Source organism: Calonectris borealis, chromosome 14 (assembly GCF_964195595.1).
Source record: "Calonectris borealis chromosome 14, bCalBor7.hap1.2, whole genome shotgun sequence".
NCBI lineage: Eukaryota > Metazoa > Chordata > Aves > Procellariiformes > Procellariidae > Calonectris > Calonectris borealis.
In genome coordinates this window covers 10,035,536-10,062,140 of record NC_134325.1, presented here as the reverse complement: position 1 = coordinate 10,062,140, position 26,605 = coordinate 10,035,536, and the positions used below count along the sequence as shown (strand labels likewise).

General features: G+C 38.4%; 1 protein-coding gene and 1 long non-coding RNA gene across 6 annotated transcripts in view; one reads left to right on the top strand and one right to left on the bottom strand.

Moving 5' to 3' along the window:
* GALNT18 (polypeptide N-acetylgalactosaminyltransferase 18) overlaps window positions 1–26,605 on the top strand; it is a 297,690-nt gene that overhangs the window by 244,276 nt on the left and 26,809 nt on the right. For 3 of the 5 annotated variants that reach the window (XM_075163171.1, XM_075163170.1, XM_075163169.1), the window contains 2 exons: window positions 5,531–5,695; window positions 23,989–25,014. In XM_075163171.1, the coding sequence (XP_075019272.1) occupies window positions 5,531–5,695; window positions 23,989–24,135 (312 nt within the window). In that variant the 3' untranslated portion in view covers window positions 24,136–25,014. Of the gene's footprint in view, window positions 1–5,530; window positions 5,696–23,988; window positions 25,015–26,605 lie in introns of those variants that run through there. The other 2 variants (XM_075163173.1, XM_075163172.1) reach the window with 1 other exon arrangement.
* LOC142088156 (uncharacterized) lies at window positions 3,648–12,786 on the bottom strand. Its single transcript, XR_012675749.1, has 4 exons — window positions 12,730–12,786; window positions 5,115–5,214; window positions 4,662–4,709; window positions 3,648–3,867 (listed from the first exon to the last, which is right to left on the bottom strand). It is a non-coding gene; the product is annotated as an uncharacterized LOC142088156 (long non-coding RNA).

The following is a 26,605-nucleotide window of genomic DNA, read 5'->3' as shown; positions in this document are numbered from 1 at the left end:
GTCAGGTTGGATGGGGCTTTGAGCAACCTGATCTACTGAAAGGTGTCCCTGCTCATGGCAATGGGGTTGGAACTAGATGATCTTTAAGGTCCCTTCCAACCCAAACCATTCCATGATCCTAAAGCTCACTCTTTCACCTTACGAAGATTTTGGGAACCATTTTATTAGTTTTATTAATGTGATACCAATCTCAGTTTGCTTATCTTATATTTTGTCTTAATGTGAATAATCAGAGAGATTATTAGGTGGAGCAAGCAGGAAATTAAGCAATGGCCTTAGATAGAACACTTCTAGGAACATAAATTCAAGAAAGCTACGAAATTATTGGTCCTTTAGTGGTAGATGATGTTTTACAGACACAAGGATACTTGCAGGCCAAGTTTCTCAGCAGATGTAAAAAAATCCCACCTTTTACAGTCCAGGGGAAGATTAGTTATGAAAGTGATTAGTTATGAGGCTGTTCTGCGAGAACACGAGAGACTGAAACAGAAGCCTTGTGGCAGAGACCTATGTCAAGCTTTGAAGGCAACTGATACGCTTTTCTTTAGACCCAGGTATGAAGCTTTTGTTAATCACTTGCTTGCTGTAAACCTTCAGATTAGTAACACCAGGTTTCGTTTGATCAACTTCTTTTGCATCACTTCAATCTGCTGCGAGCCCCAGGCTTCCAGAGGAAATTTCTTGAGGACACTGAATGCAGCTAGATCTGCAGTGAGGGCAGGGAACGCAGGCAGCAAGTGGCAGCCTCCAGAGCCGGCCTGTCAGGGTGTGAACGGCACTCATCCACCCTTGAAAAGCACCTGGTGGGAGTGTGGTTGGAGGAGATGTGGAAGTGCCTAAGGCACAGGCCCCATGTTGACTCTGACACTTTGCAGATCACAAATCTTGCCTACATTTTTACAGAGTTTCTAACTGCCAGTAATGCTGAATCCTTATAATTCCATTTTTTGAGACGGTAAGTGCCTTACTGATTTCCTGAACAAAGGTGCTCCCTTCCAGTTGCCCAGGAGACATAGTTGTACATCAATACTGTGAAAGATATAGATGGTAAAGTGCTGTGGGCTAGAACAGACTCATGAAATGTAAGGAGGCTTATTTTGTTACAGAATAAGGAGTTGTTTTTTTTTAATCATGTGCTTTGGTACCAACATCCAAGCAAGATTTTTTCTATGGAAATTCAGTAGCTCCTCAGGGCGTATGTATGTGATGGTGATGTGAAAATGTGTGGTTGTGTTTTGCTGAGGCTGCGTCTTCAGTGAAAGTGCAAAGGAACTTTGAATGAATGCTGTAAGTCAGCATCCAGCAATTGTCTTGACTTCAGTGGAACTAAGCAAATGTTTGGCTATTCAGTGTCCCGTCCCTTGAACAAGGACTGCTGTGTCATTTGCTGTTGTAGCAGAAATGAAAGGTCAAAGTTCTCAGTAAAATCTTCAAAGTTACCCTGATGACTTTATAGTCCATATTCAATATTCAGTCATTTGGACTTCAAGAAAGTACTGGAGTGACTGTTCAAAAATTACTTTCCTAAATTACTGCAAAATTTCTATCTTGCTGTGTTAGTTAATAGTGATGTTGCAATACTGTAGGAACAGATGGGCTGGTAAAATGTGTTTTGCCTGTATCTTCTGAAGTGTTTTAAACAGAAGTGCCTCAGTTGTCCATTTTGTGCTGAAGTGGACTGCAAAACTGGCGCACTTGTTGATACTTGTTAAAAGCATCCTCTTGAAGAAGTACTGCTGTGGGCATTTATCTATTTAACAACTGATCTAAATCAGAAGTACAAACTGTTTTTTATAGGGCTACACATAAGATGATAAAATGTGAGCATGGTTGTAATCCGTAAGAGTGTATTTTACCTGCAGATCAATTCAAATATGATCAATAAAAAGTCATATATGTGCATACCTAACGAGTACATTACGAGATGGAAATTCAGTTCATGTAACTCAGCTGATTAATCTCCTACTGCCCACTCCAGAAAGGTAATTTGTGTACCATCTTTAAACTAAAAAAACCCCAAACTAAACCACAAAAAACCCCAACCCACCAACCACACAAACAAAAAAAGAAACCCAAAAAGTATTTTGGAAAATTAAAATAATCAAATGGAAACAGGGAGATATAGTGTGAAAGCAATTAAAATATTTTTCTTAACATATGAAATTATTTAAAGGGAGGCTTTACCATGGTTTTATGTTTAATAGCTTTAGGTTGCAGACTAGAAGAGCATTTTGAGTTTAATCAGTAGTGTCAATACTGTTTCACCCTTCATCCTGACATAGTTACTATTATGCTGTCTCAGTGCAGGGACTGTTTGATTCTCAGACTGGGGAAGGGAGTTAGGGACTGACCATAGTTTTAAGAAAATGTTTCTGGCCAAGTGCAACACAAACCAATACCTCGCTGTTCGCTACCGTGCTGCTCAAGTAGAATTTGTAGAGGGTATGTGCTTTTGATGTGATCCCTCCATCAGAAAAAGATAGTAGTCAAATTACCAGGTTGTGCGATGTTTTCTATTCTGAAATAAGATATGGTATTATTGGATAAGATACTAAAATATTTATAATAATTAATATATAGAATAATCAATAGAATCAATAGAATATCCATATTACTGGATGAGCAAAGTAACATCCTGAGAGAGCCTAGTTAGAAGGACTAACTGCCACCATACCACAGTCTGCTTCAGTTTGAGCTTATTTTTCCATGCCACTTAAGAGCTGAAAGGTGTCTTTCCCAATACTAGGTGAGAATACAAGATTTCACACCTCTTTTTCTAAACTGGTCCACAATGAAAAATGAAGTGATACTAGCAGGTAGGGTGAGCAACAACCTGCTAATTATCTCTATTAAGCATAATTGCATTTGATTGTTCTATTTCTGTACCGTTTTGCCAACAAACAGAATTGGGTAATTCCCCCAGCCAGAGCCATCATTCTGCTTCTGCCCAGAAAGATGCTCAGACTGAACCACTGCTGATTTGACATCAAAAAAAGCTGGTGGAGTTGCACTATGAATTGGGCTTGCTTTATCCAGGAAGATGAAATTATTACCTTCAGGCCACTCTGTGAAAGGCTGAGGAGACTGAGCTAATAAAAACAGCTCAGCCCTGAGGGTTTGCAGGTATACCACTTTTTTTGTGCGCAAGCAACCTAAGCTATAGTGTGGACTTCTCAGAGTTACAGACAAGCCTGCCATTTGTTTTCAGTGACTGATGTGTATCTTTAAGAAAAGAAAAGAAAAAAATGCAACCCCCTTGATTTTCTCCTACCATGTTTTCTGTGGTGACAATGTGCTGAAAAAAAAACGGAAATAACAAATCACTTCCTATTAGTAAAAAATGCAAATAACCGACAATTTCCCTCTCATTTTTCTAGTAGTAATTTTAGGTAAGAGGCAAACAAGCTGCAATGCAATGCTCATCTGTAGAGCCAATGTGTCCTAACAATTCCCTCTGAAGATCATCTTGATCTTACAGCCTTGCAATATCACTACCTCGATCTCTCTCCAAAAAAAGCATCTGGATAGATCTTACACGTATCTAAAATAGTTGCTGTTGGTCTGTCTAGAAAGTGCATTCTAAATGTTTATTGCTCTTCTAAAGCATCAGTTTTCTTTGCAGGAATGTTAATTATCTAACTTACGGACAGAGTCTGGTGGGGTGTGGTCTTGTTAGTTCTTCTGCAGTTCTTGCAGTTGACTTCAATCAGTAATAACCAACCGTTTTGGAAATGTGCTCTGCTAGGTCCTTTTGTTTACCCTTCTCTTCTCCTGTAAGGCATGACTTGAACTATTCAACTTCTCTATTCAGACTCTTAAAACGTAGACTCACCTCTGTTCAGCCAGCTCAGATTTCTGTTATCATTTCTGTGGGGTGAAAAGAATGAAACTTGATGAACGGGGTCAAACCTTTGATTAGTGTAAACCATTAATGGCAACTTCATTAACTTTTATGCAACTATGTCAGTTTACATTTGCTGCGGATCTGCCCCCGAAGTGTTCCAGCAGGGTAAACAGAGGACATAGTCTTGCACAGAAAGATCTGTATTTGTTTTGATCTGTATTTAATCCCTGCATTGACTGATTTCAGCATTCGAAGTTGTTTTTTTACATTAAGCTCCCAAATCTCTCCTCAGTCCCGGTTTGTTCTGTCTCTCTGCTTTCCCTCCTATTTGCAATTAATATTTTATCAAGTTTTCACAAATAAGAATATGCACATATAAAACAAGCTACAACATCAACAATGAACAGATACCAGGAGATAGTACCATCAACCTCCGGGAACAGAAAAGATTCCCAAATACACACAGAGCATAATTTCCAGCTCCCCTTTTGTTACAGACACATAGAATGGGTACAGTAAGATCACAGGGACATTAATTTGTTGCTTCTGTCCAGATCTTGTCTGTTGTGACTCTGATACCACTAGAGTTGTCAAAGCCTTACACCTACCTTTATCGGGTAAGGCTGCTTAAAGCATGATGTTGCCATTTCATCTTTCTCTGGTCCTCTCAAGAAAAAGGTCTGATTTTAGCAAAATAAATTCTGTTTGTGATTAGCAAACAGACAATCTCAACATAGTCCTGTGTTACCTTTCTAGGTTTTTATGTAACCTGTTATCTTCAAGGGGACACATTATCGACTCTGTCTGGCAAGCTCACCTTCCTTCCCCTTCTTTTTCTTTCTTCTAGTGAAACCTCCCACGTTATCTGTTTGTAGTCAAACACAGTGGAAAGAATTTGTGTAATATAACAGTTTTATGCCTTCGGTCATAAGTGTAATCTCTGAGGCCTATGAGAGCACTCCTTTGCTACAAATCCAGAGCAGCCAGTGTCTGGTCCTTTTTTCCAGACTCTTGTGTCTGCATATATTGACATACACAAAATAAAATGAGAACAAATTGCCTGAAACATGGCCATTCTGTTCTCTCTCCTGCCATGTATCTGTCACCAACTGCTAATAACTTTTTATTGTATATACTAGATTCTGGTTAGCTGCCTCGAATTGGTTTTTTAGCATTTGTTTGTAGAAAAACTTCATGTATCTGTCTATCTGTCATATAAAAGATTGAGATCCTTCCCGCTGAACTGCTGTGGTGCTGTTCGCTTTCTTACCTCTCCAGTTAGGTATTATCCTCAGATGAAATAGTCCAATCAGCGTTGATGGCAATACTCAAACTAACCCCACTTCCTGCTAGAGGGAGTACATCTGGCTCTTTGAAGACCCACGATGCAGGACATAGGAAACAGAAGTAAAAAGGCACACGATGAGACAACAGTCAGTTTTGTTTGCGTATTTCCTATTAAGTAGTTAACCAACATTTACTTGTTGGTAACAATTAACAATTATTTGTTAATTTAGAACAACTTTTAAAATGTTGTGTTGCCTCCTGCATGAAAGGAAATAATTTAAAAGCCACTATGGGGTCAGCCTACTGCTATTCAGCGTATTTATCTTTGCCATTAGCTTTTTGGTAAAAGTGCTGCTTCTGTCTAGAGGCCACAAATCTTGTTTGTGCTTCCTGTTGCAGAATGTTTATTACACAAGCAATCAGCAGCTCCATGTGGGTGTTCTGAGTCCCACTATCGACGATGATGACAACAGATGCCTGGTGGATGTGAACAGCAGGCCCAGGCTCATTGAATGCAATTATGCCAAAGCCAAGAGAATGAAGCTTTACTGGCAGTTTACTCAGGTAATTCTTACTCAGCAGACATTTTGGAAACTTCAAAAGCTCTGTTTCTGTATCCAAAGTGTGAGTAATCTGTTCACTAACAGAACAGAACCAGATTTATCCTTGCTTTCTTTGCACGGAGCCAGGAATTTATGTTTACATTTGATTCTGATGTCAGCTACCTCAGGAGGTTATAAAACTTGTGTTATATTTTCTGAGTTCACAATAAATTATTTGTTTCTAACGCAGAGTGACCGCTACAGAAGTATCTCAATCAGAAAAAAAAAAGTTATTTTGGTAGAGTCAAATGCAAAGTAACCGATTTAGGAACAAGAAACAGAAAGTTTTTTTGTTGTTGTTTGGTTTTTTTGGAAGTAGCAACTCAGAAAAGCGGGTAGTGGGTCATTGATAATAACAGCCTCATCATGAGCTACTTTTGCAGGTCCTTACTTAAAAAGGCAAATGCTTTTGTGTGTGTGTGAGAGAGAGAGATAAAAAGAAGTGCAAGTAAAGGCTGAGAAGTGATTTCACAGTGATGAGAATGTTGATAGGACACTGAGTCCAGGCCTGGTGTCCACTCTTCATAACTGATTTAAAAATACAAGGGAGAACTACTACAGAAGCCACAAAAGTCCTGGGGCTGAAAAACACACTCTGCAATAGAATGCTTATGGAGATCACTCTGTTCAGTTTAGCTAAGAGAAAGTGGCAGGGTGACTCAGAGAATATCAGTGTTTCCACAGAGGGACGTAGGTTATTCTGAAGACAAAACAGGTTCCAATGGTTGGAAGCTAAAGATAGTCAAATTTGGTCTTTCAAAGGAAGGTAAGATTTTCCTAAGGTAGGAATTAAGACATTGGAATTTTACCTAAGGTAAGAATTAAGACTTTGGAAGTTTACCATGTCAGGTACTGACATATAGTTCCTTAGGATAAATAAAATGAGATTACAATACTTTCTAAAACAAGTACCTGCTTTAGCTTCTGTGAAAAATTTAATAGCTAGTGTGAGTTTGACTGGTCACAGTTGCTCTTCTGCAGTTTTGAGGTTACAAATCTAGTTGTGCACTCCAGCCCATGGGCTAAGGCTCACCATTAAGGTAATTTTATTTCTGCATTTAATTTTTCTGTAACATCCATGTGGGTTTGCAAATATGTTTTCTGCCAATTCATTAGTTTTGTTTTCTTTGACTACAACAGCCATGGTCAGTATATTTTAGGACATTGGTAATATAGTTTAGCAACTACCTTAGTGCAGAGAGTAATCAGTAAAGCATACTATTAACATAATTTGTATTTATACTTGAAAGCAGTCCAGATCTTTGTCTTTAAAGGGTAGCTCTCCAGCAGCAGATCTTAAATCCCTAACCTGGGAAGATATCCCAGCTTTCACTTCCAGTCTCCTCAAGTGCAGAGTTTTAATTATGTCTTCTCTCAAATTGTAACAATAATCTCGTCGTGAGGGGGCCTCACTGTGGCCATCTCTGCACTTGATTTTTGGTACCATTTTTAAAAAGTATAATTAACTTACTTATTGAAAGTATTTCAGTTAAATTTTAGTACTGTCCACCTATTCAGTGATTGCTCTGTATAACCCAACCCTTTGGTGACAAGTAATGGTTTCTACTCCAGAATACTGCTGCTATTTTGTAATACTAATTATGTTGATCTGATTTGGGGTGCAACAGTAGAATGCATTGATAATTTAACTATTGAAAGCTTCAAAAAATGGTATTTAACTATTTAGGTTTGTTTTCTGTCTGTATTTCCATTCCATGTTCCAAATACAATCTCCCAATGAAGGTGCGGTGCTGTTAAACTAGTCTCTATGGACTGTACTTAGGTCTTCTATAAAGAAACTTCTGCCCAGGAGAAGTGAAAGCTAATTAGTTGTTCCCTTATGATAAATTAAGAGACAAATTAAATAATTAAAAGCTTGCTGTTCAAAAAGGATTTTGTTAATACCCAATGCAATTAAAATGCCATTATTTCTCAATATTCAGCATGGTGCACAGTCCTTATATGTTCTGTAAGCTAGAAGAAAGCTAATGAGAGTAATCAAGGCTTGCCAAGATCAACTGATGAAATCCGTTTGAAATGCTCCCATTTAGTCTGGTGAAAGGATGTGTTTCTGTGAATACACTGGAAGCTGTCTATCTGAAAAGAGTCTTTTTTATTACGTTTTTAAAGCTCTGGTATTTATTTTCCAAATTATGCAGTGAGCAGAACTACTGAAAATAAGCAGGACGGTAAGTATTGATGCTTATGTAGTCTTGAAGTTTGTGAAATATTAATTAAGATGCGGGCCATAGCATTTTATAGCACCTTCCTTTGGCTGCAAGAATGCTTTGACTTCTCTGGATTCTCTAGCCATTCAACAAGAATGTCTGATGATACAGGGAATTAAAAATACAGCAGTGCAAGTAGAGAATAGTCTCAGAAAGGGAATGGCAACCAGACTTACCAACCAAATTGAATAAACCAATTGAACTAGATTTCCCTGACCAGCACAGAAATCAGTATTTGCCCTGCATTCCAGACGTGTATCTTAAAATTTGAATGAGGAAACTTTCTCATTTTCCTGCAAAACACACTATATTCTGAGAGGCACCATGACAGTCTGTGGTGGGACATGGACTTCGGTCTGGTTGACAGAAGACGGTACAGCTTTTTGGAAAAAGGATTCTTCAGATAACATTTTTGTCCTCCCTTGCATTGCTGAAGTGTAATGATGACAGAAATCCTTATAACAAAAGTAGAAAATAGGGGTCATCCTCAGCTAATGGTCTTGCTTCTGTAGATCTATTACAGAATTATTTAATTCTTAATTTGCATCTTTGATTAGAAGTGTGTGTGTATACACATATATATGTGTGTGTGTATATAATCAAACTTGATTTCTTTTTCTAAAATTATCTTTTACTTTGGATTTAGAATTTTAAGTTATGTGGCTACCTTCGATTGTAGGCAGCTGGAGTCAGACACTGAGATGTCCAGTGCTACCTTGTGGACAGAAGAGTGGTTTAATGGACATTCATATGGAGGGACCCACCACCAGTACTCAAACTGTTTTCATTATGCATCATGCTGGCTGACGGACAGAGGCCTTGGGAGACTTTGTGGTATCTTTCTGTACAGGGCAAACTTGCACTGAGCATTCAAAGCCCGTTTGTGTAATCAGGATCCATCTGAGCAAATTTCTATGCTCCACAGTTTTGTACAGCTGCCAAATGCAACAAGACCCAGTAAGACATAGACTTCAGTGACACTCTTCCTTCCAAGGCTTCTTCAAGTGTTTGTAACTGTAATTATGGCAAATTATGTAAATTAGCCTTGAAAAGACTCCTGTCAATTGGGTAGCGTTCAAGATTTTCATTGTTCAGGTTGTTTGTCAAGTCTTCTCTTATAGAAATGCTTATTTTGGGAATACTTTTATGCTGAAAAGTCTTCTAGGTGTTTGACAGTTCACCTAGTTCAGTCTGTCTCACCACTTTTTCATTTAATCAGAATAAAATTGACCTTATACAAAAATAGTAAGTAATCACCAGAAATTACACAAGGCAGAGAAGATAGCATTACAAGAATTACATGGCAGTAAAATGATCAGAATTTTACTAAAATGCTAATTTAAACATGATATTAAGGAAGCTGCTCTGGCATAGTGAACCTTAGGAAAGCAAAAACTAACCTCAGTTGCCACTGAGTTCCCCTTACTTAGTACTAAACAATGAATCCCGCTCGCACGCTGTGAGCTCTTTAAGGCAAGGAGCAGGTGCCCATGCAGTGTGCTGGCAGCAGCCGTCTGCTGCCCAGCGTAACCGAATGCTTGCAGGATGCATCAGGTCAGCAGCACATGTGCATGACAGTCACGGTCCACATGCTCAGTAAAGCTGCTGTCCTTGGGACTGCTATGGCGATTGTCTTACATGGTCTGTTGTGTGACGGAGAAGGGGCTCTGAGATACAGGAGATGGAGGCCAGTGCACCTGGACAGGTAACTCCTTGGGACATCTTTCAGTAGAAACTGCTTATGGCCAAAACCACGCTCTTCTGAACTGACTATCTGATATGATTAACTTTGTTCTGTGTACTAAGAAATAGCACATTCTAAATGCTACAGTCAGTTTTTTTGGAGGGGGTGTATTGGTTTGGTTTTTTAAGAAGTTTCTCCGTTTCCAGTCTGATTTCTCAGGTTTATTGCTGATAAAAAGCCAGTCGTGACATAACGCCTGCCCTGCGAGTGAAATTCATCTCTACATACGTGACCTGGGTGATAGCAGGTCACCTAGAAAGTATACTTACAGCATGTTAGGACTCCTTCAGCAGCATAACAAAGGCAAAAGGAGGACGTTTTTCTGTAATTACTCTTTATCTTGAAGTGTCTTCATGTTTATATTTAGTCAGATAGGGATGTGACTGTTTCTTATGCTTCTAACCAGACTAGCTACGCTGTCACTATTTGCTATTGTGAGAAATGTGACAGGTGAGGACTCTGTGTAAAAAGAGGTATAAGAAAGGACACGAGGCAGAGCTAAAAACCGAAGAGATTAATCCTTTTAAAGCTGTTCCATGTTGAATGCTTTTCAGTACAGCAAGCTCTATTAATTTAATTCAACTTCCAGTGTGGTTGCCATAGAAAGGTAAGAAGAGTATGCACCTATAGGGATGGACACTCATCGCAGACCTCGTGGGAGGGAGAGGCTGTGTAGAGCCTATGCTCAGCACTGTTGTGTACCCATATCCACTAGCAGGCGCATCTGCCTGCGATGCTAACATTGCTTTTACATGTTAGGGAGAATTGTGATTCTAGTCAGCGCTGGAGGTTTTCCACAGGAAATCTTCCAGTGCAGAACTGTTCAGAGGGGGTGGTTTATGCTATCCTGAGAAGCTATAAATAAAATTTGTTGCTGACAACTGTAGTTACCGTATGTATAATTTCCTAAATACATATCATAAAAGGAATTGCTTTAGAAGGAAAAGGGAAGACAGACTAGAGCAAATGAATTAGTTGTTATGGTATTCCACAGATAAACATGATGATTCAGATCTCATTTAAGTAGGTATTAGATAATAGATAGATGAAATAGATATTCTATGTAGCTATATAAAGAAAGAATAGACCTTAAAATTACTGAAAGCATTTACATCTTGTTCCTCCTACAGATTTTGGCCTTTGCCAGACAGTCAGTCATTCTGAATTATTCTTACCTGCCTTTATCTTACAAAATTAAAGGATGTGCAATACTACTGCTAGTGAGAACCATTACCCACAACTACATCCCTAACAAGTAAGGGAAAGCAGAGTGCAGACTGCGTGGCAGGATTAAACTGGAGGCCTGGGAAGCAAGCACGAGAATCTCTGTAACAATTTCATATGCCCCCTTGCTGAGCAAACACAGTGCAGAAGTGGAGGCTAACACCATTAAACAGCAGTTTCCTTCTAATGTCCACTCCCAGTTTTCAACCCATACATTAGTTAAGGACATTGGTGTACAAGAGGGATTAATTTCAGCAGAGCTGTGTCTAAGGGAAGAACCGTCCCCATGAACTGCTTCAGATTCTTCCATTATGAGAGCCACGCGGTAGAAAAAGAGCATCATTAATTTATCAAGAATTTGAATTTATGCTGTACTTCTAACCCCAAAGGATGCAAATACACTCAATATGTATTTGCAGTATAAGACATGCCATACAGCTATATAATTATGCAGTGCTATCTGCCCGGCAGCTCAGAACAGAAAGTGATTGTGATACTGTTAAGAGAAATACAGATTTTGATCCTGCAGGAGAAATATAAAGAAAAACAGAACCTAACTATTCAATTAATTGAGCCAACAGACTAGGTTAAGCCCTGTATTTTTAGTGAGGCTATCTGATTTTTTAAATAACCAGTGCTGCCAAGTGTTCAGTTTTAAACCTCTACCACAAAAGAGCACTTCCACAAGCCCCAGGGGCCCCAGTGCAGTGTTGGTGTATGGGTCCAGTACATCAGCAGCATTTTTTTTCTATACTTAGCTACTCTTTGCCCATCTTCGATAAAATATTACCCTAGCTTGCCTGTATTTAGTATTTTAACTGCCTGGATAACTACAAGGTGTTACAGCTGGAGAACAAGGCGCCTGAACCATTTTTCTGCTTAGACATGAGAAAGTGATAGTTAATGTTTTAATTTTCTTTTTGCGCTAGTAAATTTGTCCCTAATTCATGTGCAACTTAACCAATATCCTTGTCATATTAAACACTTTTTAAAAACAGGTGTATTAGAGTATTTGTTTTTTATACTCGTTGAACTATATTTTAATATAAGCCTACAAACTCTTTAGTCCCATTTATGCAAAATGCAATTGTTTAGAAGTACAAAAATCTGAAAGCATTCAGTCTTTCTCCATTTTGAACACTTGACTTCAACTTAAATACAAAAATGTATATGCAAAACACATGCAGAAAAAATATTAAATGCAAATATTACTATATAATACTGTGTTTTAGCAACTGGTGTTAAATTTGCTTGCAGATACTGCTGTAGTTAGTGGTAATCAAAATTTCCCTGTATAAGTTTAGTCTTCTGTTTGGAGTAATTTTCTAGTAGCAAGTTTTACTCTTTGCAAATTAGGTGTAGAACTTGCCACCTAGAAAGTTTGTGTCTGAATACAGCAGTAAAATGAGCTTTTAGTGGGTGTATTTCAAGCCTTTTCCAGCATATCACATTATGCAGTATTTGCTCTCCTGAGGACTACATTTAAGCTCCAAAGACACTTGTACTGAATTAATTTAGAAGGAAGTTAACACATACCCATGTTTTTCCTTCAAAACAGATACCCTATTTGCATATTTTAGCATATAATTTTAAACACTACATTTATTTACAAATAAATTATTTGTTCTAGTTCCACCCGGTTTTTCCTAATTTCAGATGTCCGAATAGGCTCCATCCAAAAATCACAGATGACAGCTGCTGCTGACAAGGTACTATGGCATGGCATTATAATGGCAGACATGCAAGAGAATGGCCAAATCCAGAATGTTTTCTATAACTTGACTGATAACCAACACTTACCAAATGAAGTGGCTGGGTTTCAGGAGATCTGAGCTCTGTTCTTGGTCCCTCCTTTGCATTACTGGACCAATTACTTCTTGGGTTCTGCATTCCTCAGCTGCAAGATGGATGGAAGTATTTTTACCTTTAGCATACATCTTTTACTATTTCTAACTTCCCAAATGAAAACAAAACTCTGTCCTGATCAAGTCAGTAGAAGTTGCATCTTTAATTCCAATGGAGACAAGAATAATATGTATGTAAGCAAGGTTTGGCTACCAAGTAACACCCTACAATCCAAGAGGCAAATATTTGAGAAAAATGTTGACTTGGAAGGCAATTAAATCAGGATGCAATAATGATATATATGAAAAGAAAAGAGGATTTGTTATTTAGTGGGGTGATTAGGCCATCAAGTCTGATATTCTGAACCTGACAGTGACGATACCCAGTATAGCAGACAAAAAAATAGATTATTTTCATTATTGTCTGAGTAAACTGTGCAAGGTTTGTGCTGCAGCTGCAAGGACATTCCTTTCCCAATATCAGTTATAATCAGCTAACAGATTTGTGTGGTTACTAGGGAAAAAGCCATTTTCAATAACCTGATACTGTGACCAAAGTCCCAAAGAGCCCAACCTAAATTCCCATGTTAGAATATGCAGATCAATTGAAATACTAGTGCAAATTCATTTCTTAATTTTCTTCAGTTGGCACTCAATTTATTTCTTGGTCTCTAGAGATTGGTTTAATCATAAGCATATAATGACAATGCAAGCAGTTCAGTTTCTGGGTTAAAATGAGTTAGGAAGCCTTCATATTGAGCACTCAGATTAGAAAACCTAGACTAATCGAATACACCACACACACACACACAAAAGAAATAAAGTTGTCATTCAGTATTTTTGTTTTCCAAAGGAGTTACATTTTAGTAAGAGTTACATCTCAAAGAAATAGGAATGCTCATTTTCTCTCATCTAAAACCCATAAATCTTTGGGAATCTTAAGATGTCTAGGGAAAACGTCTCGTCTTTCCTAGGGAAAATATAAAAATCTTGCGTTTTCTAATTGTGCTTTTCTTGTCTGGCTGAAGATGAATAACTCGGTATCCCTTATGCTAAGATTGGTAAATAATAATGTGAACTTTTCTTCTTTACATTAGTTTTCTAGATATGCTATGTTAGAGCAATATTTTCATCCATAAGGAGAAAAAGAGAAAGAATAAGGCAGTAAGGTGCTCTTAGGCATGATCTTCAGGTGCATGCTGTGAATGGATTTTCATTAGCAAACTAGTATTGCCTCTTGTGCACACTCAAAAGCGGGGAGGGAAGACATGCTAACAGGAGTTCTGCGCAGAGAAGCAATGCAGAACAAGCCTTAGAAAGCAACATATACAGAAGCGATGATTGCTTCAAAACCAAACAAAAAGGCAAAACCTAGGAATACACAATTTGCCACACCACAGATCAGAAAATTAATTAACTAGATTAATTACCTCATCTAGAAGACTGCCTCAGGCAATGGTCAATGTTTGCTGTTTCACAGAAATGAGCTCTGTTCTGAGCCAGCAGTTCACTGTAACACCAGGAGGAGGATTCCCTTCTTGACCCTTCATGTGCTCTCTTCATGAAGACCGAGATTTGATTTGTCTGAATGATCATCTCAGCATGCCTATAAAAAGTTGCTTTATCAGCGCTCTTAAAATTAACCCAGCCCCCTAAAAACATCTAGTCAGTCACTGAACATTGATGTCTGCAACAGCGAATTCAACAGGTTTCCTATACCCACATAAATCACAGTAGTTGTTGCAAATTTCTAACTCTAACAATCCTTTTTTTCTTTAGAAAGTTCATTTACCAGTCTCACACTGGTATTCACAGGTATTCATACTTTTGATCACTGAAGTTAGATCCCACTAATTTTCATTTACAGCTTAAGCAAAGTCCTATTTTTATTTCATTTTAGTATATTTTGTAATTCCCCACCATTTGAATATCCATCACACTTCAAAGCATCTTTGTTGCCTGTCTTCTACTTTAGACATCTTGAAGCAAGCCTAGATCAAGGCAGATAAATCAAACCTCACTTGTTTGCAGAAGTCATTTATATGTAGTCTCAGAACGAAAGAGAAAAAGGTAACTTCTCTAAGCTTTTCACAAAATGTATTTGTAAAACATGCAAATAAAGCCAATGCATCCAGCACTCCCTTCTTTTTTTCCTAGTTATATCATAATATTGTTTCTCTACACAGGCACCTACTGTATGGCACAATCCATAAAAAGAACGATTGTACAAGAAAAAAATTTCTGTTTCTCAATTAGAGCAAAATTACCCTGCAGAAAGCATTGGTGCAGAGCATTAACTTTGGATTCCTTTCTGTAGGCCAGGTCTCACTCAAGACACCCGAGATGTTTAGAAACACAGGATTTACCTATATCTAACACTCCTGCTAGTAGAAGGATGTATAAAATGTAGCATTTGTTGTTAACTTATATAGTGTAGAAACACACCTTAAGTTCTAATTCAGAACTTTAGAGCATCGAAGTTAGAGCACTAAGTAGCCAGCGACTACTCAGTATGGCGGGTTCTGCATTTACAGTTTTCTGAATGCCACCAAGCAGGACAGGAGGCAGTATATGGCAAAAGGAGGACACAGGGGAGACACTTAAAAATATCATCCCCTTTAATAGTAAGCAAAAAATTTCAGAACATGTCAACCTGTGATGTCTCACCAACATGCATTTCTGGAGCTTACTCTTTTATGACTGTCAATTCTTAAAAAGGCATTCAATTTATTTCTAAACAAATTATCCTGTTAACTTGTTACTCAGGACAGCAGCTGTAGTCAGAAAAGTCATGCACATCATTATCAGCTGCATAGCATAAAAATAGTTTTTCCTTTTCTACAAAGAACTAATTAGGTAAGCCTAGCTGTCAGAAGATGAACATCATACATCATCTTCTGGATTTGTTGACAAAACAAAACTATGTTCAGCTGTAAATTCTGCATTTAGCCATAATTATCAAGGCTATGTGTGGATAAAAGATTCCCTTTTAAAACTACTTCCCACTTCCCCCTCCACCCCAGAAACAGTGTTCAATAATTAATGTAAAAAAAATCATACTGTATACCTAGAATATTTGTTTCTGCAGATGTTTTTTCTAATAGTATGTCAGAAGGATTTCCTGGCCACTGCTGATACAGTAATGATTTGTGTTTACTTTCTGAAAAATCCCTAATGATCTTTCTAGTCTGGCTAACGTATTCTACTCCAAAGCCTGCTTCAATTTTCTTAGTTTCATCACCATTTTCTGTAGTAAAATGCGCTTTCAGCTGTCATATCCTGAAGAGCTTCTCTGTATTTCAGTGAAGGCTTGAATTTATTTCTTTGCAAGGTACTATTTTCTTAATCTTGCTATTAACAATGGGCCTTTGTCATCTGTTACAAGTCTGTGATAAAATTTTATATACATGTGGAAAATATTACTGATAGGTATAAATCCATACATTCCATTTCTGATTTTTATGCTGTTTCTCTGTAATTTGTTTTCTATTCCAATTACATTCTCTGTATGAAACTGCATTTCCTTTACCAGGTTTAATTGCTTTTAGTTAAAAACTTCAATTAACAGTATCATGTATTTCCACATCCTGAAGATTTAACTATTACACCTTTAGAGGGCTGTGCTCGGAACCTAGACTGCTCTACATTGTAGCCAACCTAGACTAAACAAAACAGAAAATGATTGCACAGTCCACTAGCTACTAAAACCTAGTTTGGACATACAGATAAGGCTGCATCATTTGATTTGTCACAGCTGCAGTATTAAAAATTTGTTGCAGAAATACAAAAATTTAGCATTTATGATTATGTAAAATCTGAACACTCACTCAGAAGTCTTGGTAGTGGAGTGACTGGAATGAGACAACGCATGATGTAGACATTAAATTGTTTTAACTGTTGAATGATGCGTCCAATTCCATTGTCAGAGGATGTTTCATTTACTAATTGGGTACCAGTGAGTGGATGTAAATCCAGTGCTTGGATGGCTACCTGACAACAAAACTTGAGTGCAGGAGGAGAGGCGAGGAGGAGGAAAAAAAATTATTTTATTTTTTCCTTAAGAAACAGTTTGGCTGATCCCTATTATAACTCCACCTGAGTTTATATTGTACACAGCAATTAGTTTTGGTTAGTATTGGAAAAATAAATTCACATTTAAAAAGTGTCTGGTAAAGATTCTCATTTGCCTGTCTAACTGTAAATAGTGATCTAAATAGCTGACAAACAACACCTTTTTAATATATAACACTGCTGTATATAATATTTCACACACAGAATAGCAGTTAAATGCACCTTATTTTCCCAATAGTCATATCAAATATACTAGGAACCAAGTGCCTTTGAAGAAGAGCAACAGCTAACAATATACTTCACTGAGGCATATTTCAATTTAAATAGTTAAAATTAATTTTTGAAAGATTTGAACAACAAAGAGTATGTTACAGAGTCTGCTTTACTTACAGAGCACCTGTTCGCCAAAGAGTTGGAAAACTTGTCATACTGCTTTAGATTTGAGAAGGAATTAATCAATTACCTATACATACCATTATATATACCTATATCCTTTATACAACTATAAAGCAGAAATTCTAAACTCAATAACATCATCCAATATTTCCAAGCAATGGGCAATACTGAAAATACACAAATTACTGTATGGCATAAATTATTCACTTTTTCCTATGAACACTTTCTCACTGCAGCAACATCCATACAGAAGTGACCACACAGAAGACAAAATGACTTGTAAAAACGGAGTAATTTTTTTTAGGAATAAATTTGGTGTACTAACAGTCACTGAAAATTTACCCCAGTATTCTGGGGAAATGAATGAGAAGATCATGCATTCTGTTTGGAGTGGAAATTATCTATGTTATATATACCTTAGCGTAATTCTTTGATTCAAATGCATCAAAGCAATAGTGAATATTAGAGTTTCTGCCTCAAAGGTAGAGTGAACATGTAAATATTTGAGGTCACTGATTGAGGTGCAAATAGAAAATTATAGACTAGTGAATGTAACGATCTATATAGCATATATGATGCGAGACTGGATACACTTATTAACCTTGCAAGACCTTTTTCTGAAATAGCCATGGTTCGGCAAGCTGGTGAGAGTACTTCTTTTTTTCTCTTTTAGGTAGAATAACATGAGCTTTAATGTGATGAGCAAAAAGTAGGTTTAAACTCTATAACAGAAGTGTACGCTTTATCATAACTTGTTAAAAAGAGCTATCAGTCTGATTTTCAGTAATGCTGGCAACCTCCAGCGTTCATTTAATATCCCTCGTTTTTACAAGTGATCAAACCCCATTTGATCTTAAGTTTCATGCCCAGGAGCTTTTACTAGCTTATGAAGCCCTGGTTCAGTCTAAAGCAACAACCTCACTTCCCCATTTTCCCTTTCTACATTGCTTTTTCTGGGAAATTTGGAAACCTAGTACAACAACTTGCAGCTCACAGAACCCATCACACCTACCTAAATGACTGGAACATCAAGGATCACATCTAGCAGATGTGCCGAGTACAAACAATGACTAAATTGATCAAGTCAATTAGATGTTGTGAATTATTTATTCAGCTTTAACGATGCCACATATCCGCATTTGAAGCCTTCTTTTAAAATACCTAAACTATGTGAAGTAGCATCTCTGTTCTTTTCCTGCCAAGTGCTTTTTTGTTCATATATCAAAACACAACTTTGGCAATCTGACTTCAGAGTAACAAAGAACAGAAAATTATTTGGTTCTTGCTGAAGAGAATTCTTATTGAAGAAAACTACAGAGTAAATATAATGGTACATTTCTATTAAATAGAGCCAGAAATAAAAAAAGATTTTACACTGCAACCAGTAAAATGTCATCTGATTAAAAGGCCTGTCATTCAGCACAAAAGATAAGTAACCGTAAGGTGAGGTTTTTGGCAAGAAAACCCATGAGCTGTTCAGAACTTTTTGGCTAGGTATATGTTTACAGAAACTTCTTAATGCCTCTTTTGTCATGAAGTCAGAACATGCTTTGTTTTGAAAGGAGTTTATCTGAGTTGCATAACATGGTATATAACCCCAGTTCTGCAGTAGCAATGGTATGGAGGGGCAGGAATTCCAGGTTACATGGAACAAAAAAAAAAAAAATTATTTAACATCTCTGGTATTGCAAAGAGAGCTGTACCGATGCTCTGTCCCATTTGTAGCCCTCTGGATAGGAGGCCTTCTAGACATTAGAGAAACTTTATGACAGTTTTCAACTAAGCCTGGTTCTGCAAGGACCAATATTCCAGAGAGGACCCATTCCACTTTACTGCCCTGCGGAACAAATACGGGAAGGGGGAGGTTTGGGAACTGTGCATCCATCACCCCGCAATAAACCAAAACAAAAACCATAGAACAGTTCAGTAAAGACTAATTACTTTGTATAGCTTATTAGCACTCCAGCTCTAACCTAGAATATATAAGTATTTACTTGCAACACGCTGTTCTTTCTAAAACCAAGTTGGTTTATATGTACGACAGACTCACATGGCACTGCCTACCAAGCATGTTGGACCACCCTTGTCTGCAATTGTTTGCAGGCACATCAAATGGTATTCTTAGATGCCATATTACTGGATAAATTCTACTTTAGTGAAAGACTTGAAAGGAAACCTCTTACATATGGCAGATATGCAGAAAGTACAATAATTCTAAAGGAAGTCAAAAGTATTGTTTTCCGCTATGTGTGTTATTTCACTTTCCAATAGCTATTGGTCATAACAGGATGCGTGACTTGAGATAGTGTTCGCATTAAAAGTACGCTTATGAAGCACTCAGTAAGTTTTACATGTGTCTAAGGCTACCAGCAGGAGTTGACAGTGTTTGTGCTTCTCACAGGAATTGCTTCAATTTGTGATGCAAAACCCATCAAGTTTTCAGTCAAACTTGTTAGCGCTGTCACGTTCAGTCTATTTTTTATAAAATAGTTGACCTGGATATTTATTTATCCTCTTGAGACTTCTGCTGCCATTGAGCTGCTTGTCATCATCAATGATCTTAATCCTAATTCTGTTCAACCGGGCAGAATTCCTCTTTAACTTGTTTCGGCCTATAGAATTACATTTTATGTATCATGTCGTTAAAGACGTTACCCTGGGCCATCAATTTTTTTGACTTTAAATTGGAAAGTAGAGATCTTACCTAGGATGGGGGAAGGGAACCAGATAGGCAACTTGTCTTCCAGTTAGCCTGAAGTATAGTATTACAAGAAACTATTTTGCTGAACGAGCGGTAAACATGACTGTCGGCGTTTTATACAAGTTTTACTAAACGGTTATAAAAAAGAATTAACTAAAAGGACACCTTTGTCTGCATTTGGCTTTAGGGTTCCAAATGATGATGACAGACTGCAGAAACCATTCAGGAATACTGTAATTTGGAGGCTAAGCCAGTCAGAGTAGCAAAATGTAGCGTTAGCCTTCAGTGCATCCGTCCTGCTTGCTTGCTTCTCTCAGTGGAGTTACTCCGTTCCTGTGCTTTAATGATTACACATCTCGCTAGTTCAGGCCTTGCAACATATAGTGGGTGCACTGCCATCACCCTAGAGATAACAGACCAATACCACTGTCGCAGGCTTCCATTAGCCATATGAAGGGGAAAAAAAATGAACACAATTAAGTAGGCTAACAACAGGAAATTTTAAGTAAGCACTACACAAACCCTTCTCCCTGTACTTCAGAGCAATTCTGTCATTTATATGCTCACTGAAAGGAACCAAAGCTGTGTAGACTGCATCCTCGCTGAGGGATTAAGCCGTGGTTCTGCACAGACCTCACATCTGAGAGTTGTTCTGTTTCTAACAGGACTTGAGCCTTTACGTTCCTCTTTTGTGGGGAAAAAAGTCATCCTGTTAAAAGCATCCATGCTCTCTACAACACTCAATTCACACCTATTAGCCACTACTTAACTTTGGTCTCTTATGTTCCATAAAGCAACTCCCGTGTACTCAGCAGGGTGATTTTCAGTAGCCACTGCAGAGTGCTTTGCAGCACATCACAAAGAGCTTCCTCGGCTTTTTATCTCCCCCAACACTTGTTTTTGTTAAATAGGAGCTGGATTTCACTAGAGGACACATCAGGAAAAGGGGGGGGGGGGGAAGTTTTTTGTGGGTTTTTTTCGTTGCTTCCTTGTTTTGTTTTTCCTTAGGAGTGGTTTACACTTTGTTTATGTAGCTGCCTGTATTAAAGTATTTCGCATGAATACATTTACTGTAACATCCATGTGTGCTCTACGTGATTTAGAATAGAGGAAAAACATTGTCTCCACTGTGAGCATCCTCCTTCCTCTACCCCGAAATCCTCAATGGGAATAGAAAGCACTTGGGACATTCAAGTGAAAGAAACCCTTGACCACTGAAACAAATGGGAGTTAGGCAGAAAGAAACTGCAGCTCAGCATGGCAGTATTTAAGCCTTAGTGCTGTGGCTTCCTCTACCTAACAGAGCTCTAAGTTAGGTGGCTAGGCCCCATACGCAGTCCTCGGGGAGAAAAAAATAAGTACCAAAGAATGGGATTCACAAAGTGCAGCCAACAAACGAGGTGTTTCCCCAGCCCGGCTGCTGAAGCCAGCTAGACCTGAGCATCCTAGCTCATTCCTCTTCCTAAGCATAAAAGCTCTTCCCAGGATGGACACCACAGACTTCATTTCACAGAGTCTGGGCAAGAAGAGTTGTACCAGGGCAACACTTGCATTTTAGCTGTCATGCTTTACATAAAAAGGAGAGAATTAATTTTGTTCCTTCACTTATGCTAATAAGTTAGAAATGACAGGAGAGGTCTAAGAGTACCATACCCAGATTCATTTCCCAGGTCCAAAAATCAGGCAAGTAAAGGAGCTGAACTAGTCTTCCATAATTGGTCAGTTTTCTGACAAGACAGAAAGTGGGACAACTACCTTGTCCTGCTTCCTTAGTACAAGATCTGAGCTGAGGATGGCTTAGACACCAAAAATGAGACAAGGACTAACTGATAAATGAAAGATACAGAACTAGTTAACTTAAATGACAGCAACACAAGCACCTCCAGCATCAGTTGGAAGCACAAGGAAGTTGATCTCAATTTTGGGTTTAGGCAGAAACACTTGTGGTAAACTGCAATTCCAAATTCCCAATTCGAACACAGGGAGCTGACCCTGGGTGCCATGCAACATTGAATCTATGCAGAGGAAAAACCATAATCAACGGTTTTCATTAAGAATAGAAACAGTATGTTTTGCTAAAAGAAAAAAGAAAGGAAAAAAAAACAACACAAACCAACACAACTGTTTCTTTTGGCAATGAGAAAATATCTATTACCTTAGAGTTTTATATCTGAAGGACCAAATTCAAAGCTCATGGAATTCATTTGGGGGAAAAAAAAAAAAATCTCACCACAGTGAGCTTTAGAAGGCCACAGTAACTTGGGGGCGGGGAGGTGGATTTAGGATAAGGGAACAAATAGCATATAATAAGCTTTGACTAATTGCCCATCCTAGTTTCTTCAGATTTCTTGTATGTCAAGCAGTTTTATTGCTTATAGGTAGCTTAGAGTTTATGGTCCCACCAGACACCCAAATTTAACTACCTTTATGAATGTCAATAATAGTTATACAGCAGTGGGAAAATACATTCACTCAGCATTTCATCATGGAGGTATATTAAAATGCCTACTGTATGCCTGTCTGTCTAGTGAAGTAATCAGTGAAAATTGTATCTAGACTGCACATAGGCCTACCAAGGAGGATTTACGGGAGCCTCATGTTTTGAATTTTGTGGATTATTCTAGAAATGATCTCCTTCTTACCCAAAGCCATATTTAAAACTTAGAGCTTTCAAACCTAATTCTGCATTTCATTAGCCAGTCCCAAAAATGTTTTTAGAAGTCACTTCTCAGAGAAAGCACATATTAAGTATTACTGGTAGGAGAGGAGGAGAGGAGACCCCACAGTCACCTGTCTGAATGAATCAGAACCTATACTGAATGGCACGAGCTACCCTTGCCTGAGGAACAAGCTTCTCTGAAAAAGCAAACTCAGCATTTCTATGGGATTTATGCCAATATCCTTGTGATTATAACAGAAATCTATCACAGTTATGACTTTCTAATGCAAGGTATAACAGACTTGAACAAAACTGATGAGGTGAGGTTTTTTTTGTATGGGGTTGGGTGGTTGTTTTTTTAGTGTTGTGTTGTGGTTTTTGTTTTTTGTTTTTTTAATAGCAACTGTTTTTTTTCCCCATTGTACAAATAAGTAATTTAAAAGTGGCTGCTCTTTCTATACTTCAGCTGTACTAACCTGTACTGACTTACACGTTGTTCTTTCATTTGCAGATTAAGCCAGTAATTCTCTACTACACAAGTCCAACATACTCTAGAGAAAGACAGATTTTCAGACTTACGTGCAAATTACTCTACTCAGTATATCTTGGAAGACACTTCCCAGACACTAATGTGTACGAGTTATCTATTATCTCTATTAGACAGGAGAGAGCGTGAAAGAACCAACTGAAACCAGAATTAAGGGGGGAAAAAAAAAAATGTAATTTAAGTCATCTACATATGATTTAATTGTAATTTAGGTCTATAGTTAACTCTGTTATAGCCCCAGTGATTTAAGATTTGCTGCAACTCAACAGTGAAGATAGGGCTTTAATATGGCAGTATTAAGCTGAGACTTTGGAACAGAGAGTCAATACTGAGGATTAGCAACCTAAGATTATAAAAGACAGGTCATTTCAGAATTCAAAGAATAAACCATTTTTTGCATTTTATCCTACATACAGGCACCCCTGGCCAGGGCACTGGTCCTCTTTTGCCTTTTATTGAAACACCACTGGTGTTTCAGAGGTGCAGCAGAGCCACTAAGCTAGGTAACTGAAGCAGACAGGAAACCTTTTGGCTCATGGTTAAAAAGCATGGCTAGAAACACAGCTCGATTCTAGAAACCCCATTTGCTGAAATGGTAACCAGGCAATTGAGGCTATTCTAAACCACATCACAGATTCAACCAGCCTGTGACAAAAGGAACCTTCGCTCCAAATCCAACGTAGTGCGTATCTTGTCTGTAACGGAAACGTTTTTCACAGTAGCAGTGGACTTTAGTAGATGGACATTGGAATGTTCTCTAAGCTATTTTATCACACAGTAGCAATGCAGTAAGTTCACAATGTTTAATCCAAACACTTCTTTTTTTTCCCCATATTTAAAGGGAGGTCCAATCCAGAACCGAAAATCCAAGCGTTGCCTGGAATTGCAGGAAAACAATGAAAATGAATTTGGATTTCAACTCGTCCTTCAGAAATGCACTGGACAACGCTGGTCTATAACAAATGTCCTAAAAAGCTTGTCGTCATAGCAGACTAAATTTTTTACCCATTTCTTTTGCTACTGTGTAGCAAATACTGCATTGTTGCCTGCTGTACTGTATTCCTCTCGCCCCCCACTCTCCCCGGTTCCTTCTCTCCTCTTTTTTGTCCCTTTGATTTTATTTTGTGAGTGTGTGGAAATTGGGTTTGTGGGCTGAAAATAAGACGTTTTTATTTCACAATGATGTTTTCATGGCATTTATAGAGACATTGAATGACAGGTGATGGGTAGGCTATCCTAAAATATTTTACAACTGTAAATAGGAAACAAATGGAGAATATTTATAACTCAAACTTTTATTGAATAAAAAAGTCCAAACACTATTACTGTCTAGCTGTCTCCATGGAAATCAGTTTGGAAGTTAAGTGGTGGTCTCATTGTTTTCATGAGAAACATGAAACCCAAGCCTGATCTCGGCAAGTAACTGCTGAGAATCAGTATTCTCTAGACTTGTGGTAGAGAGTCCTACCTGCACACTAGTAGCTACAGTGAGGGAGGGTTTTTCTCCTTTCTCCCTCTAGGGAGGCCTGTCTAGAGCACTGTAGCTGCTAGCGTGCAAACACGGGGGTGGGGGGTGTGGAGGTGTATAATATGCACCCACATGCTTTTCCTCATCAGTACTACTAAATAAAACCACAGAGAGAACCCCAGGGCTCTATTGAGGCAGGGAAGAGAATTAATTAAAAAGAAGAAAAAAAGCTACAAGAGAAAAGCGGCAGCTACTGGAAGAAAAATAAAAAACCCCCAAACCTCTGACATTCCTCAACAGGTTGGGCTCTGTTTCAATGACTGCAACTGCACTTCCTTTCCAATTGTTTGTAGTTGTTACGTCTTTTTTCTTTTTTTTTTTTTTTTTTTTTTTTTAAAATGCGCTGTTCCCTGGCTCCCACAAACTTGGATAAAAATGGCTCCATCCAAGAGCAGCAGCAAAAGTATGAATTTACTCTGCCTTTCTCTCCACCTTTAAGGAGGTGTGAATGCAATGCCCTATCACTTCATCTCAGCCAAGACTGGGATGAGGAGAGGAAGAAACAGTCTGATGAGATAAACCAGAACACTAGGATAACTGGCCTCTTTATTTTCAGCTGCTTTTATTTGTATGTAAATTCCCTCTCTTTTATTACTCTATTTGTTCTTTTTATTCTGTTGTTTGTTACCTTAACAGTCATAACCTCTTTTGGAGCTGGTTGTGTGCCAAACTGTCTTTTACAGACTGGCTTCGCATTCAGGACCAGCTAGCAGTATTGTTCCTCATGATTGTTTAATAAGTCATGTGGCATGTAAATTATACGTGTTCAACCTTCTGCTATATATAGTTACTACACATCTGCTTCTCAAAGAAGAAAATGCTGAGCCAACAACAGGAAAACAGTAACAGCCAATAAAGACAGGCTTAACACCTGCACTTTGACCAACTTCAGAGGCCCCTCAGGCCTGTTAGAGTGAAAACTCCCATTAAAATTAGAACCCTGAAAGAACAACAATAACCTGAGTGTCAGGGTACCACAGCTGGACAAGATAAAGCAGCTTTAATTTCACCCTGTAGAGAAAACAGGAGGTTGCGAGCCAATCCTCCTGCGCCCTGGAGCATGTGCAGGTCCCGATGGGAGAGGGCTCAGTGCACGGCATGCAGAGCCATTTTGAGCGTTCCCAAGTTCCACCGCTGACCAACTGGACTTACTTTTCACAGGCATTCCAGGTGAATGAGGAGGAAACTGCACGTTCAGACAGAGAAAAAGCACAGAACTCTTACAGAGTAGTGGGGGAGAAACTACGCTTCTTTTCAGCAAAGATACCAAGACTTCAGTGCATGGAGATGCAGCCATAAGGGAAAAACAAGTAGTATGGATCAAATCAGTCCTCTCCAATTCTTACAGGTCTGCTGCACTGAGCAGTCACTTTCTGGGGGGGAGGTTTATGAGCACTAGAGGGAGATAACTGACAAAGACTTGACAAAAGTGAAAGGAAGGAGCTGAGCTCTGAACTATGTCATTTCATACCAAAATAAAAACATTTGCCCAAAGAAAACTGTGGTTATTCCTGATCACATTGCAGCAGTGTGCTCATGTTCGCTGTTAAGTGAAAAAACAAAACAAAACAAAACCCAAAACAAAACCCTTAAGTGAGCCATGTAGTCTCACCAAGCATGTTTGGTGCTATCCAGCCGTTCCTCCCCACCACCCACCAGTTCTAAAGCTGCTGCTCCCCTTGATTCCCATGGGGCCTGCACTGAGGAACAGTTTCCTTCAGCTTCTCTAAAACAGAACATTACTGGGAATCCCTCAGTGGTAAGTCTGGGTTTAAATTTGATCCCAGTGCAATTCTAGGAACTACAGTGGAATTACCAAAAATGGGAGCGGAGCAGGGAAGGAAACACATAAATCCAGACTTGAAACATTACTTTATATTACAGCAATTCAGCTATATGTAAAATACATGCATTATAATAGGTTTTTACC